General features: G+C 25.5%; 1 protein-coding gene across 1 annotated transcript in view; it reads right to left on the bottom strand.

Annotated features, from left to right (window-relative positions):
* Window positions 1-238: 238 nt before the first annotated feature.
* The window catches only part of LOC114119898 (neuroglobin-1-like), a 90,294-nt gene continuing 72,082 nt past the window's right edge, over window positions 239-18,450 (bottom strand). Inside the window, exons 4-5 of the mRNA XM_027981637.2 lie at window positions 6,123-6,243; window positions 239-825 (exon numbers count right to left, since the gene is read on the bottom strand). Of these exons, the coding sequence (XP_027837438.1) occupies window positions 661-825; window positions 6,123-6,243 (286 nt within the window). The 3' untranslated portion in view covers window positions 239-660. The remainder of the gene's footprint in view (window positions 826-6,122; window positions 6,244-18,450) is intronic.

Genomic DNA, 18,450 nt, shown 5'->3' with positions numbered 1-18,450 from the left:
TCTAATTTTCTATCAATTTAAAATTAAAAGCCAATTATAAGTTTGTTTCGTTCAACACAAATTTATAATGTCGATGGGATAAAAACCATATTCATATTATTATGTATTTTTTTACTTTGTGTCGACTTTAGTGATGATTTGAATAATGTCTTATTAACTTTTGTTAATGAATATTAATATAAATAATAAATTAGGTACCAATAATTTCAGATTAAAAAGGATAAATCATATTGCAATATTTAAACGCCATTCATGTCAATATCATGTTGTTTTTATTTTAATTCCAAGCAGTATAATAACATGGTCATAACCGTTCACATTAATGCAATAATACCTACATCGTTACAATATAATATTATTATAACTATTATATATATATTTGAATTTAACTATTATTTGCTGTACAAACAATGCCGTTGTTTCGTAAGATATTGACTTTAACGAAGAAAATATCGTGCGATTTCTATAATATAATAATAATATAATGTAATATAAATGTCTAACAAAACTTACGTTGCGAATAATAATAATAATCTTGTCTAAGTCCAATTGTATTGAATAGATAAACGTTGTATCGTTATAAAATAAAAATAGAACAAAAACATTAATTCACAAAACAAAAATAATAATCATTGGTGTGTACAAATGGTGACTGGTCGGTTAAGTGGCAGTTTTCTTTACTTTGAACCTTTCTTCGGCTGCCATCGAACCTTTCATAATGTACGCCATGTTCAAAAACAATGCTGTCCACGCCGAATGCATTTCCTCAGTCCATCGGTCGACTAGCGACGGTTGTATGGCCATAATGAATTGAGGTCCAATCAACTGTAAGAAAACACAACAGTGGAAAATAATTGAAAAAAAAAAAACGAAACTATACACTAAATAAATTTCTATTACATCATAATATAATATACAGTACTATAACATATAACAAAGCAAAAGAAAATTCACAGGTCATAATATGTAATTACAACATGTAAAATATTATTTAAAAGAAATTAAATAAATAATATAAAATATTTGAATAGATATTGAAATATTTCAAACTCTAAACGAAGTAAAAAATATTATATTTATATTGGTATGTTTTATTTTATACTTATTTACCTAAATAAATGTGTAAAATGTACAGAAATCAATTTGTAATGAAATAGTTTTTGATTATTTTCTTTATAATTAAAATGTCAAAAAGCCCCGAGGGACTTGCAATTTGACTGATAATTGAATTATATTAAATATTCTGTGTTTATGTACAATGTATTTATATATTGAAACGATTAAGAAAAGTTAAGAGAGGTCAACGCTTATAACTAGGATGTACCTAGGAAGGCTTTAAAATGTGAATAATGATGCTATGTGACGATATCGTATCTTGTTTTTTTTTTTAATTTATTCAAATGTTCGAGAAAATAGCATAGTTGAATAAAAACACAATTAATTAAAATTTTGTCTACATTACATATAATTTCCATTTAGTTCACAGTCAACGTGCAATGCATATAATATACGTATACAACAATTAAGCACTGCGTGTAGTAACGTTTAATACGATTTATCTGTATCAGGTACATAAAAAGCGTTCCAACAGTTTGAACACAACCATTCGGAGAGGAAAAAACTTTTATATACTAGTACTTTATACATGGCTGCTAATGAGCATAAACTCCTCGTTTACCAACATTTTCATTTAAAACTTATAAGACGCACTATTAACAACTATTTTACGAATGATTGCATAATGTATAACAATGTTAAGCGGCAAAAGTGGTAAAGAACATAACATGTATTTATATGATATTATTATATGAGTTTTCACGATTTTCCGTAACCTATAGCATTGAAAACTGGGAATATATGATTGCCCATATATATCAATTTTAAACGTAATATAGTGCATAATAACTGTGATGGTAAGTATTCCTAATACGCCAAAATTGCTACCGGTCATCGCGTTCAATTAAACACGAGTGCACGTACAAAGAATAATATTGTTGCAAAAGTTTCGAAACGAAATGTTCGTGTATCGATGCAAAAAACTCACATTTTTCCACATTGATTTTACCGTGTAATATACGATTCAACGACCATTTAATTATCATTATTGGGGTTTTTTTTTAATCCAACGTTTTCAGGATAGCATAGTAGGATTGTAATTGCTTTCGTTTCCGATAAGTCCTTCTTGCCAAAACAGATTAATAATGGCGGCGACGATGTGGCCGTGGTAATCAAAATATGTTGTGCACGGTCGCTGCGTGCCGGAACGATGATGTTGTCCTGTGTACGGTAAGACCGGGTGTGGTCTAGGTTAAGTGCACGCGAATTATCGTTCCCTGTGGGTGTTTTTATCGTTCGGGGTCGGTACGAAAAAAGGGCAAAGTTTTCCTAGTGACCAGGAGGAGGTCTATATTTATATGCTTGTTGTGGTGCGTGCGTAATTATTACACACATTACATTTCGTAAGTCCATTATCGTGCACCATCATTTAGTCCTCAGAGTAGGAACTGCTTAGTGTTCAGGGTTTTGGGGATAATTTTATTTGTGTTGATAAGATAATAATATAATATATATTATAATAGGTATTTATTATATTTATCGACCATCATACACAAAAGAAAACGTGAGAAAACTATATTTGTTATCGAGTGCTTTACTAATTTGATATGTAAGAAAGATTTTAGAAATTTGTTTGAACGGACGGAAAAATAAATATGTTATAAATATCATCAATAGTTTCCAAACACAAAAATATATTTTGTATGAGCGTCTTATATACTAATTTTACAAATGACAAAACAGTTCGAATTAAAAGTTGATTCTTTTTATTGATTATTAAATCATTCTTATATGTAAATAGTCAAAAACTTGGATTTTACGATTAAAAAAGTTTTCACATTATAATATTAATATTGATTATGTTTAATACCAAATAAACTGTTGCTCAACTACCTTTGACAAAAAAATATTTTTTATTTATACAAAAAATATCCTGACTTAATTTCAAATGTACATTTTAATTGTCAATTTTTTAGAAACCGAGTCTCACAAAAATTAGTTTATTTTATAATAAATAAGTTTCTTTGCAGGCGATATCAAAATAAACGTACCTATATGTACATTTTCCATATGACACTAATTAAAAATGTACACATTCAATGTAGGTTTATTTCGAAAACGTGTTATTTAATTTACAGTTTGAAACATATTATTTCTCATTTATTGACAATGCAAATTATTTATTTGAAGAGGATAATTTTTTATACGACAAACGTTTTCGAATATGCTTTTATCTAATTAAAAAGGGCAATAATTAAATATTTGTTCAAAATATAATTTTAAATTTAATAAAAAAAAAAAAGCAAAAAAGATTAAGAATTTTTATTTAGTGTATTTTTGTTAAAAACACGATTGAATTTTCTTTTAGTAAATAATACGATTAAATGAACTAAAAAATTATTTAAAAGATCTTGTTATGTTATATTGATAAAATATTATCAATGTTAAGAGACCGAATATAATATGTACTCGATTAAAAAAATAAAAACTGAGAAGTAAGCTTACCTCATCATTGCGTTGGCCACTGTAATAAGTGTGACTTTAAGTTATTATAAATGATAATACATAATAGTAGTTTGGTAGGTTGAAATAATTTTAATAACATATATAATTATTAATTACATATTACCTATTATAATAGTATATCAGATTATCATATTATTATTTATATTATATTATTTAAGTAACAAATAACAATTATAAAATATCTTAAAAAAAATCTAGGAATTAATAACATACTATCACTTAGACATTATATTATCTTATAAATTATTCATACAACAAAGTTAAATCACGGAGTCACTGTATCCATTACATTTTTAATTACATTTTTTTTTAAAAATATTATAGTAAATTGTCTAAGATTGGAAAACCAAACTTCAATTCCTAAACATACGAGTATTAATTATGATTTGTCTAAAAAATACTTAAAAATAATTTATCAGTGAAAATTTCTATAGTATTTTGGGTTACAAAAAAGTCATAAAGTAATAAAATAAATCTTCTCCCTACAAGGGAAACACACTTCATAATTTAGTATGGATACCTATACACATGCTATAGACAGTGAAAGTTATTAGCTACCTACCTATATTAAAGACCAAAACTTCATTGCAAGTTGAGCATATATTTTTTATTCAAAATAAATTCATTGCGCATGTTTAAATTGTATATTGGGCAAATTTTCTTTTCCCTCTGTATCAAATTATCAAGTATCACAGAACGAGCTAGTATTGGTATTTACTGTCAAATTGAGACAGTACATGTAACGAAATACCAAGAGAGAGAATGAGTGAGTGAGAGAGAGAGAGAGAGAGAGAGAGAGAGAGAGAGAGAGAGAGAGAGTGAGAAGGATAGTATAAGTATAAGTATAGTATAATATAGCACCTTAGAATACGTATACAAATCGTGTTTGCACGAAGAGTAAGCTACAGTAGGTTGGTAAATTTCTATAGCATTAACAGGCCGCCTGAGGAACGGGGTCGTTAAATGAATACAAAGTAAATATTCCTAAGTCGTTATTTACTGTGCAACAATGTACATATATATTTTCCATATAGAAGCTACGATTTGCGTTCGAATCTTTCGACCGAGTGAGCACAACTTTGACACAAACTATATTAATATTTATTTCGATTCAATAATAAAATAATATACGCATAATGCATTATACATTATTATCACCTAGGCAACACCGTAGCTGCCTCAGGTGAGTAAAGTATAAAGCCGGGTTCACATTTATATTGTGTCCAAAAATTATGATCTCTGTCCAACCCTAGAAATATCCTGATGATTATGGTTTAGTAAAATTATACCATAACTACCACAGATAATCAGAATACTATAAAGTATAAACCTCACGGCACGATAATCGTCGTAGCTGTGAACCTGCTTAACACAAAATGAGAGATCGAATAAAGTATCTATAATAAAATAAATAATTGATGATTTAATAAAGAGAGAGAGAGAGAGAGAGAGAGAGAGAGAGAGAATAAGTGAGAGAATGACTTTACACACTGTTAGTAAAATGATGATTATAATATGCATCTTTTGTTTTAAAGTATAAACTTAAGTAAAAACTGTGTATAGTTATTAATAATATACTTTTTGTTTTAATAACGACCTATAGGCTATAATACTATATTCAAGCAAAGCTTATGCTAATAAATCTAGATTTTGAAGCTTTTACAATTAATAAAAATCCCGAAAAAAATAATAATAATATTGCATTGTATTGTTTATGAGTACACAGAGTACAGAAACTATCATAAATATATAATACAAAATAATAATATGTTGTGTTATATATCTATGGGTACTACTGAATAGGATAAAATTCAAATCTATTGAATAATAGATTAGTTCTTTGTATGAATAAACATAGAATATATCGATGGAACATAGAAATATCACCAATTTACGGTACTTAAATAATAAATTATTACAAATGTAATACGTGAATAAAGTTAATGATTAGTTTTAGGAGGAAATATAGTGAAATAGACATCATCATTTTGAGTTGAATAATATGATGCAGTATAGGTGAGAGACATCCGAAATAAATAAATACATAAATGAATAAATAAATAAATAAATAAATAAAATATTGCATTTATGGTTTTTGTAGAAAATATGAATGGTTAAAGAATGAGAATACATTGAGCAGTGAGCATAGAATATGTGGATTTACTGTCTATGGATTTTATAAAATTAAACTTATTTTATAAAATGATTAAATATTTAAATAATTATAAATATTGATTAGTTTAGAATATTAAAACAACTAAGTAAATAAAAAATACCATATATTTCATAATTTTAAAATTGTATAGGTTTTTTTTTCAAAAAAAAAAAAAAACTTTTTGAAATAAATTTAACACATTATTTTATTATTTTTAAGTATACTGTGTATTCCATTAACACTTTATACATACATTATACAAACATGTATACCTACTTTGTACTTCGTCTAAAATGGGTTGGGATATACAGTTTAAATTAATTTAATTTCGTTGAAATGTCTAAAATAATAATTATTAAGACAGTACTAAATCGATTATACTCACGTCTACGTATTTTTGTTTGGCGCCATAATGATAGTGTTTCTTGCCCAAGTCTCTTAATAGAGTTTCCAATTTATCGGGTTCATATAAACGTGCGACAGCTTTTTGTACAAATGCCATAACTCTAAAACAAGAACATTATGTTAGTTATTAATTGACAATTGCAGTTATATTAACGATATTAAAATAGTATTTTATTATAAACGTTGAAAGGAGTCAGCTTTTATGATTTCATCAGATGAGAGATAATCCAGATTTTGATAAAATCATTATACATTATTCAAAAAATTGCATTAGTTGGTATATTACGAGTACATAGTATGCAATTTAATTATCAAAGACAAAAGGCAAATATTATATAGATTATAATTTTTTCTACGTATTGTTTTATTTTATTAACGATAAAAGAACTATTTGGAGTTTCTTTACTAACTGCAATACCTACCTATTCTGAACATTGAATAATGTTATCATAATTGACAAAAAATGTTGTAAAGTAAATATAATCAATTATAATAGCTATACAGGTATACCAAGTCAATAGTAGAGTATATAATTAAATACAATTAATAATTGAAAAACAAATATTATTAATGTGTTGTGTAGTTATATTTATATTTAAAATTTTTCATAGAAAATTATTGAAATTTATAGTTCATTAATGCAGTGGTTGATATTGACAAATATAGGACCACCAATACTATAACTTTAGTTGGTCTATTGAATATAATATAGTGAAATATTCAATATAAATAATGAAATATAATATATTTTTATTATGTTTTAACATACAAGTCACAAGAGACAACGATACCTATGTCTAGACCAAAACGGCCGTAAAATAATATCAAATATCGACAATTTGCCGTATTAAGCTATTGAAACCATGGAAATATAATAAGTCGAGACGAAGGTTAGATATGGACATGACTGGAATATAATATGTCCAATACGACTATAATACTTAGGTCTATATAATATTGTATAGTATAGAAACCAAAATATTGCAATTGACCATAGTTTGATATGATTACTGCACAGTTATGCGACTAGACTGAATAACAATAATGATGAAGTTTTCATTAGTAAATAAGTTCACCCCTATTATAGCATAATACTGTCTCAGAAAAAAAACAGTAAATTATCGTGCATACCTTTATAAAATATATATTGTTTCATCACTTTAATATAATCTGGACAACTGAAAACGTAATACAAATATTTATTTGTTAAACACACATTCAGGGAATATTTAATTTAAATATTGATAGGAATTGTAGTCGACATTTCATCTAATACATCTATACATCGTATTACATGAAGCCTTCACTTTCAAAGTTACTTTTATCAAAGTATTCCATTTTTCCTTCTATTAACCCGTCATATGCAAACTATAATAATATTTTATAATGAGTTTCACTGCGAATGATGGATCGTTTCAACATTGTAACTAGTAAATGTAAGACGTGTGAGCGAGTGAATTATTGTTTTTGTTTAGTGTATTAACTATAAATATATTGACTTGTTTTTCCGTTTAACCGATTATTGTCCTTTACAGTTTACACGTTATAACGTAAAACAATATGCGCAAATTATTAAACTGTATGTGTATAGTTATGACAAGCTAACGAGTTGTAGATTAACAAATATAATTATTATTTTTTAAATATCGTCTATAATAATTATTAAATGTCAAAAACACAAAAGGCAAAATACAACACGATATCATATAATATTATATGAAAATAAATAGGAATTTCTTGGATTCGTAATCTATTTTTGGGACGTAGTCTGCAGACACTGCTTTAATAGGTGGTCATATTTAGTTGAGTTTTAACGTTCGAACGTTCGAACTTTTGTTTTTTTTTTTTTTTTAACTAGGATATAGTATAGTAACCATACTTGTATATCATATTATTTATTAAAATCTCAATCGTTACATAATAATATAATTCATATATAGACATAGTACTATGAAATATAAGGTAATACAAATACGAAAATATGCATGGTAATTCTTGCGATCATTCTTACAAAAGATCCATTAGTAGCATGTAATATTATATTTTGTGGTAAATATTATATCGGAACATAAATTGGTTGTTATTATTTGAAGAAAAAGAAGGAACTTTGAAATTAACGGAGTATAGGAGATATGAAAAATCTATTTTACCCGAAAGTAACTTGATAAGAAAATCTAAATTCACTTGGCTCCTTCTATCAACTAATGAGGACAATCGCAACAATAATTAATAAATATGAATTAGAGGATAATTATGAGGCAGTGGATCAACAATTATTATTATCTATAGTATTATATCACATTGTAGAAATACGTGTCAACCGTGCAGGTTTGTGGTGTACTAAACGTATCGGAAAGTTTCATTTGGACACGCCTTTCAAAGACTAGGACGTCGCACGGCTAAACACAAATGTGACAGATTTTGAGTTTATGTCATATTATATATTATAATATTATCCATTGTTTGTGATGACGAAAACAGGGTTTTAAAAATTGTAGAACGTGCAAAATGATGTTACATTACAAAATCCTATACCGTCGTGGCGAGAACGATGATTAAGAATCTCCAGTGGTAGACACACAATATATACCTTACAATAATAATGTACCGTACATTTTTAATATTTATAATTTATATAATAAATAGTATGTAAAATATGGATAACGATGTTTTATATCGGACACCACGAAGTGATTTACCGTGAGGTATGTTTACACGCGTCAACAGTGGATGTTATAGGGTTTCATTAAAAATATGTACATGCACACAGGTTTTCATTAATAATTTATCAGTATTTGAGTCGGACATGTACGAGGATTTTCTGTGCTCCACGGTTTTAAGCAAACACCGATTTTATCTGACGGGCTTATAAATGTATTTATTTCGTTTCCACGAACGTCTTACTTATTAGGCCGATACAGGCATAAGTAACTATGGTATATTATGTTACCATTACAATGGTATACCATATTCTTAGATAGTATTTAATCATCTTTGTAATTTTATTATAATCTGAGTGTAATTAAGATTAGTTGACAAAGGTGGACAAGGTGGGGTGAAAAATAAAATGGTATAAATTTTCATAAAATGACCACAAAAAAACAATTGAAATAATGTAGGTACTTGGAATTTTGAAAAATTTTAAAATTAAAATGTATACAAAAATTTTAAATTTAAATTTAATTATAAATGTCGTTGCATACGAAATCGAATCTGAGCAGAGAGTTGTAGAGTTGTGTAGTCTTTATTTCTCAGGATATAATATTATAATTTATTTAAATTATTACTTATAATAATTGATTTGTCTATTAGTTGTATGCCTAGTATCTGTGATAGAATTGTTATCAATATAATCATGGCATATTATCTTAAAAAAAAAAAAAATTAACAGTGAAAATTATTATAGTTACAGTTATTTAATTTCTAGCTAAACTTAATTTAAGTATTTACACAATGTTATGTTATAATTATCGTTAAAATTGTATTTTATTAATTAACATTGTTGATTTTAAGAAGTTTAGAATTTTTTTGTTCTGTTTAGGGTTAGTAGTGTTGTTTTTTGTCATGTTGAGATTTTGAGGATACCGTATCGTTAGTATTTCGCTAATAAGCGTTTTACTGTAAGCGTTAAGCCACATTCTTCCCATATAGAGGGTTCTTCTATTGTAACGAGAAATCCGTGGGTAAGTCTTTTCATTACGTATAAGAGTTGGGTTTCTCATCTGAATGTTGAACTCTTTGTTTTTTTTAGTTTGGTGTTCTGATTAGTTCAGAATATTTGTCATTTTTGTCTTATGTACATTTTTATAAAGTTTTTGAATTCATCATATGAATGTGTTTAAGTCAGATATAGTAAGTTTAGCATGCTTATTCTCAGTTTCATTTTTCTTTATGCTATACAGCTCAGGATCTAGACGAGTGATATTGGTGTTTTATTAGTTTTGACTTTGTCTATTTTATTTTATATGAAGATTGTAATATAACTTGGATTCGTTGTACCTATTATTTATGTTGTTTTTAACATTTAAGGAGTTACTAAGAATAATAGGTATACTTAGACAGTGTAGTTTTTAAACATAATTATTTGTATAGCTTTTCAAATGGCAAGTCCTTTAGCTGAGTAAATTGAACAATTCTTAGGTAGTTTGTATATTATTATATTGTCGTTTTCAAATATTATTTTAATGCTTACTGTTTCTTCTAACTCGAAAGCGTCTGTTGTATAATGTACACCTTTTGGTGCTTCTTGAATTTTGTAGTATGTTGTATATATTATATATCTTTTAAATATTTCCGGCGCTATTTTGTTGTTTTATTTAGAGCATTCAGTTCACATTTAACTTGATATGTGCATCAATAAATATTAGTCTTATAATAAATCTTAAAAATATGAACGGTATGTTTAAAAGTCAAAAGATAAGATAAGCAGGTCACACATGGTGAAGAGAAAAAATCAAATCATACGGGCAGTCATGAAATGGAAATAAAATAAAGTATAATCAAGGGGAAGAACTAGACATCAACGAGAGAATCACATCAAAGAAGACATAGGAATTTTAGGAGAGTTGAAAGGAAAATATATGGAACTACATAGAGGAACACGGAAACACATTGTGGAAGCGGAAATAGATCAAAAAGATTTAGATTCTAGAATAATGCAAAAAAATAATTAATCATATGTATATATTATTTATATCTGATTATGTTATTGTTATTAACGTAATATACTAGTCAATACTCTCATGCCCATAAAAAAAAAATCACTCCAATGTATTTTTGATGATTAAAAGATGCTATAACGTAAACTAATGAAAAAACTTTTATTCAATTTAAAAATTTTAGTAATTAAAATTTGATATTAAATTATATACATTTTTAACTTCAAAAAATTTTAAAATGTTCGTAATTTTAATGAATTGAGTTAACATTTAAAATTCAACCACTAAAAAAAAGCAAATTATGTTTTGATATTTTTATTAATTGTTATAATTACAATAAATTATGTTTATGTTATAAAGTATTGTGATAAGTTTTTTATTTTAAATATAGTGTGATAGGTAACCTAAAAATTTAAGTAATTTTGTGTTTTTTAAATTTATTTTGTGTTATGAATAGCAATAATATAATAGTATTATAATGGTTGTTATGACCTTTCAATGAGAATATTGCATATTAATGTCATAGTGAAAAGAATAAAACCAAAAATAATTGCATATAGTGAGTACCATTTTTCTACATTTATAAATATATTATTTAAGAGTCTATATCCCTTTATTACTGAAACGATCATTTTATAAGCTGTTCAAAATACATCTATAAAATAAATGTTCAAATATTAATAATCATGAATAATGAATTTAATTATTAAACTAATACATGTACTACAGTATTATGATGACCTAAACGATTTTTTATGAAAAAAAAAACAAAATCATTTTGTTATGTTGTGTATTTTTAGTATTTAATACATACAATTGCATGATTGAAAAAAAAAAACCGATATGCTATTGGTTTTAAAATATTGGTAGTTTAACGACGCGTATACAATAACGATGCAATACATATACTCTAATAAAGTTTTTGTATGGGTGTTTGTTGGTGATCGGTGACACCATAAACACAATTTATTCCATAATGGAAATGGTATAAAATATTGATGGATTATTGTTATGGCTAAATAACATAATAATATATAATTTGTATACAAAATGCGATATGTGAATATGATTTTAATAATGTTATGAATTTATGTCCATTTATAAAAATAAATAAATGAGTTATAGATAGGTACCTACGTATAATAATGTAGGTCTGGTGTAAATAAATCACGCAAATAGCCATATAATATATTTTTTTCATTTTTATTATATTTTTACTCTAGAGTCTAGATTATAAGAACAACAAATGTTTCACAACCATAATGTCAAAAAAAAAAATTAAAAAAATTCTGGCAATCATAATATTATCCATATTCATGTGGACAGTAGATTTCAAGTTTACAGTATGTTTCAATTGATTTCTGTTATAATGGATGTATAAAACTTGAATCCAATGATTGATCTTGATTATTTTAAAAAATAGGAACTATTAATTTTCACACTTTGGAAATTAACAAATTAACTATACAACCAATGTATTAGTAAAAATTTATTTCGAAGTTGAAGTTCGTAGTATTTATTCTACTTTTAAGAAACAGTATATAGAGACATGAAAAACACATACACACATTGATTTAATACTAATACTTAAAATCTAAATATATGTGATAGAACTTATTGTATCTAAATATGATAGTAAATAGACTGTTGAGCTTTACAATTATGTATGTTGTATATGACTTAACATCAAACTCTAATATTGAATAATAAAATTTTAGGTATGTAATCTGAACTCCATACAGAGTAGTATTGATTAAATAAAAGATAAAATATAACATCTTAACTGATAATTTTCCTCCAAAAGTAAATGAAGTCGTTGTTAAATACATCATTATAAAACAATATATGACTGGCCAGATTTTTCTACATTGAGGAATAATAGGTATCATTTCGTAAGCAAAAGAAGAGTAAAAATAAAATTTTTATGTCCACTAAATGTTAATAAAATTCTATAAACAAGCATGATTTATTACATTTTTTTAAGTTCACTTTTTAGAATTGTTAAATTACAAGTTGGTATGTTTCATTAGTATGCTTTACTGTATTTTTTATGTCTATGTAACCTGAGAATAAACACTACAATCTTCGGTTTATTGTGCTGAGATACCGGATATTGTGTTTATAATGTTTAAACAAATATATCCATAAACAAATCTATAATATGCATTCGTAATGTAACTTAAACCTCTACATCGTTAATATGACACCGTTTTAAACTTAAAAAAGTGATTTTTTCTGATCCCTAGAAAATGTTTGTATAGTTAGTGAAAAAAAAAGTCTCATACTCATACCTATCAGCATCGGAACGCTATTCCTTTTTGGTATAACGATAACAAAAGCCAGTTTTACACTCGATTATTCATGAATATATTTAGGTTATGGGTTTCATTATATTCTATGGTTAGGTATATAAAGTATTTTTAGGTAAAATAAGATTAATCATATTAGTTACACAATACACATGTTAAGTATTTTAAACTAAAATTAATGCGGTATTTTTGTTTAGTAAGAAATGTATATTATCAGTTATAAATACAATTTTATTGACCACGATATCTTAGAATATCGTGTTTAATAATAATTAATACGATGAATAATGTAACTATTAATAAAATATCAAAACATGTCACTATCATCCATTATAACTTTTAAGAAAACACTGAGTCTATTGGGATATTTTTGATGAGTCAAAGTATTACAATAACGTTTTTATAGTAAATTACGATTGACAATTAATTTAACTTGTGTTTTTGATTTTTATAAATATTATATTACTTACGAAAAAAATATTTAAAAACATTTTGAACATAAAAGTTTTTGAAAATTAGACTGAACGGTTTCGTTTTACTTACATTTTACTTTAAACCATTGAGATTATTTTGAACAAATAACTAAATGAGTATAGGAATGTGCAAAGGCTTACTGAACAACGAATTACGTGAAATACGTTCATTTTTGTTAGATGTAAAATGATAAAATTGTTCAGTTTTGTGCGGATGTAAATGATAACTGTTTAAAAAAATAGCTGTGATAATTGCTTTTTCCCCCAAGTTTTAGTAGTAACTAAGCCCACACAAACTTCTTGGCAACAAATTCAACCCACTTTGTTAACGTAGTAATCCACCCATGCAACGTACAAATCCTTCTTTTTGTACTTAGTTTTTTTCCGTCCAACTAAAAAGAGATATCTGTCACTAATTCACCAGTCAGAAAATGCTGTACTTTTTAAGGAAACATCTCAAACCCGAACCCCTGACACTTTTAAAATGGGTCACGTGGATTAAAATCATTACATTTTTCAACGTCAAAATCGTTAAATTATAAATAAATTATTTCAGCTCTATATTGTTCAATTATATGGGCTGGTTGCTAGTTTAAATCATTATAAATATATCTCACAAGTTCTTCGACAGTTCAGAGAAACGTAGATCGATGGTTTTATTTGTAAAAAGTACTTAATTCTTCACAGATTCAAATTTTAACGAGTATCAACAGGTTTTATTTTTATAGTTCCCTTTGATTCAAAATATTTATTTTATTATAATTTAAGTCATTATATCTTATCGCTTAATAGTAACATTTTTTTGATGTAAAAATATTTTCAGCAAGAAAAAAAAATGAGTAGGTACAGTTATCGAAAATATCACTGCAGAATGGTGATTCTGAGTGTACTTTATTATTTATCTAGTTAAGTGTAATTCACTAGTATAATATTAACTTTAATACGTAGAACTGTATTATTAATAGCATTTAATAAAAAAGTATAATTAATCAATTTTTATTTTTTCATTTATACAACACTTACAAATTTAAAATGCATATTTCAACATGCTAAAATTAATTTGTTAAATGAAAATATATGAAAAAAAAAATCGTCGAGTTACCTAAATATATTACCTAGCCATTTTTATTTTAAATATATTGGGCTCAATCATCATTTTTTTGAATTAATATACATAATTATATTATTATTTTATCGATTATTATACAAATTCGACGTAATACATTTTTTGCATATTTTAGTTTTATAAATGTTATTAGTACTTTTATGGAATACGTTTTATATACTTCGTAACAAAAAGTATGTATAAGTACTAATTTGATTTTAATGCCTGTAAATTTTCGCTAGTGATATCGAGTGCCCCTAAACTTTGTAAACTTTGAATACCGAATGGATAAAAATTCTGAATCGTTCTGTGTCGAAAAATACCCGTAAAATATTACCGAGCATATGCTCATAATTATTGCATAATATGCATCACGATATAATGTAAATAGAAAATGGCTAAAGTTATCTTACAATGGCACGAGGTACGAGGATATTATCTTTCACATTAATAGTGTTTATATTTATTATATTCACATGTCGCATTGACTTTCGTAGCAATCTGCAAACAGGTCAAGGCAGATATACATGCAACACGATGCTCATAATGTAATAAGTTATTTTATGCAGTAATACAGTCTAGGTATTCTAAGTCTAAAGATACGCTATGTGTATAACCGTATAGTTCACATAACAAATTTTCGTATTATGTTCTTTCAATAAACGACTTAGGGGAATCTAATATAATATTATTTGCAACAACCGAATAGTACCTATATATTTTTATCTTGAATTATTGGTTAGTATCAAGTGCTGAATTTTCCTTCAACTATTAATCAATGCTATAACACATGTTAGTGACCAATAGGCAAGTTTGAACAAGTTTGGAAAATGCTTAAATGATGCCTCTGAGATTTTCTCCAAAAAATATAACTGTATTTTATTATTGTAAATATAACATAATATAGTAATGTATATGAATTTGCATTTTGCTATGTACATTATTTAATGAATTTATAACGTATATATTCTTTAAAAGTGAATTGCATCCTTATATAATATTCACTCTATAAATAGTCATATTGAAATAAATTACTGTTTAACATATTTTAATAATAACATATTTCGTAATAATTTAATAATGCATTTAATTAATATTAAGTAGTTTTAAAATATTAAGCTTTTATGGAGAAAATCTGCCACCGTGGAAAATTATATTTTTGGAACATAATTAAAATGCCTGTTTATAATTTTCGTCGATGAAAATTAAGTGTATTTTAGAAGTATATGTATTCTGTCTTTAGATAATATCACCAATTTTGCTGATGTGTCATAAATCAAACACTGGAATGTTCGTTTAAAATGTAACTAGTTCATAAAGAAGTTAATAATTGAAAATATGAACTAAGTCCATAAACATTTTCATGATTTTCTGAATAAACTTATTTTACTTAAGTTAATTAGTAAATACATTTATAAGTTTATTTGTATAAATGATAAATTGTACATAATGTGGATTAAAATTTTGTTGAAATAATCATTTTATATTGAAATTAAGTGCTCACTTTAATGATTTTTTTTAAATAATTTTTATCGGTATTTTTGTTTTCTATAGTATACGGCCTGTCACAGTAGGCCATATCATTCTTTCACCTTTATTAGTATGCTGTTATGATTGGAATATACGATATACATATTTAGTTTATGTATATTACAAATGTAATATATCTGTGATATATATTATTCGTTTTTAGCATAAAATATATATTATCTAGTTAAAAAACAAATCAAAAAGTAGGAAATGTAAATTTAGTACAATAGTATGTAGGTACTGTTGTTCTCAGTAAAATTTCGTATTCAGCTGTGTTGTAAATATAGATATTTTTTATAGTTATATTGTAATCGTGTTTATGTATGTATATTTATTTCTAAATTTAAAATTCATGGTGAAGTGTCATTACTGGATGAACCTTCCTTAACGTTCACAAGTCGTGACTGTATATCATTGTTATTCCTTTACTTTATTTTAGTTAAATAAATAAAAAGATTTTATAATTAATTATATAAATGAAAAAATAAAATAAATTTTAATTAATACTTGCAAAGAAAAATCTAGAGAAAAACTGGATTTATTTATCTACAAAAAACTTTTTTCTCAGAAATTTTGATCCCTACTATATTAACTGGAGAAGCTGCCAACCTTGCATAAACCATATAATATTATGATTCGAAAAATATATATATTTTAGTCATCACATAAAAATATAAAATTTAATGTAGTTGTATTTATAAAATATCAATGGTGGGAGGGTAATCTGGTCCATATTTTAGGTTATTCACGGGGGTTTAGGGTAAATATTTCACTAATTCATAAAGTATAAACCATACGCTTTAAGAAAAGTATGTTTTCTTAAACTAAAATTCCAAATCATGAAAAATGTACTTTGGGAATTTGCTCATAGTTTGAATCATATAAGATTATTTATCAACTGTGATTTTATAATGCTATTATCGTATCTATGTAGCCATAAATCATAAATGATACTGATGATTCGTGTCCCAGATCTTTAAATTTTATATTATATTATATTGGTATTATTATTATCATAAATATTATTTGACATTAATTGCTAACGGGTTATAATATTAAATCGAAATTATATGATTGATAATATTCTTTTTTCTTTGTTTTCATATTTATTTAGTTTGTACTTTATTTGCTAAATCTATTACTATTATTATTTAATAAATTTATTAATTTTTTAATACTTATTTAGTAGCAATTTATCACTCAATTATATAGCTTTATGATGTATAATATTTGATATATTTAAATGTTTGGCATATGATTAAAAATAATAATCAATTAAATAATTTCTAAAGTATTTCATGAAATAAATACATTTCGTATTTCGATTTAATTTAAAAATATCCTGAATTTAGGTATCATAAATTATTTTTTACTTACATAGACGTACTTAATTAATATTATTAATTCATAAAGGAACAACTTATGTACAAAATTATATATTTATGTACAGAATTGAAAGTAAATTGTGTGTTACAGTGTAACTAGATTGTACAGGTAGTTACGCTTGAGATTTTAGTTCAAATGGTATTAAATCTGCTTGTGTTAATACATTGAGATAATGAGTAAAGTATTAGTTTATAAGAAAAAAAATATTAATTAAATATTATAATATAGTCCTATCATATACGTAGATATAGGTAGCATAGAGCTAGAAAAATAGTAATTCAATTTAAAAAATATGAATATTTATAAAGTTTTAATCATCTACCATAATTTAGTAGTTTAATGTACTAATTGTGATTAATCGTTACATTATTTAAACTATTATTTATTAATGTTAACGTTCATAAGGACTCAGGTACACTACATGAAAATATTACAGGCCTACATTTAGTACAATAGTATTAACATATTAAATAATAGATACTTAGTTAACTAGATCACCTAAGATAAGATAATTTTAATTAATATAAAATAGGTACTTAAAATAATAGAACTGAAGGGCTCCGTGCAAGTTACTTAGATAATCAAAAATCAATTAAATAGGTTACAGTATATTCAAACAAAATGTATATTAAGTAGTATTTAAAAATTTAATATTATAACAATCATTTAATACATTTCTTCTTTTTATATTAAACAATTTAAAATGGACGGTTTTAGTGAGAAGAGTACCCTAGTTATTTTTCATTGATTTTCACGTTATACGTTAAAAATGTAGGCAATTTTAAGCCGTATCTAATGGTGCCACTTGTTATTGTCACTTGACTTCTCATTATCAAATTATATTGAT

The sequence above is a fragment of the Aphis gossypii genome, chromosome 2 (genome assembly GCF_020184175.1).
Source record: "Aphis gossypii isolate Hap1 chromosome 2, ASM2018417v2, whole genome shotgun sequence".
Classification (NCBI taxonomy): domain Eukaryota; kingdom Metazoa; phylum Arthropoda; class Insecta; order Hemiptera; family Aphididae; genus Aphis; species Aphis gossypii.
The sequence above is the reverse complement of the archived record's forward strand: the minus strand, read 5'-3'. Positions and strand labels throughout refer to the sequence as shown.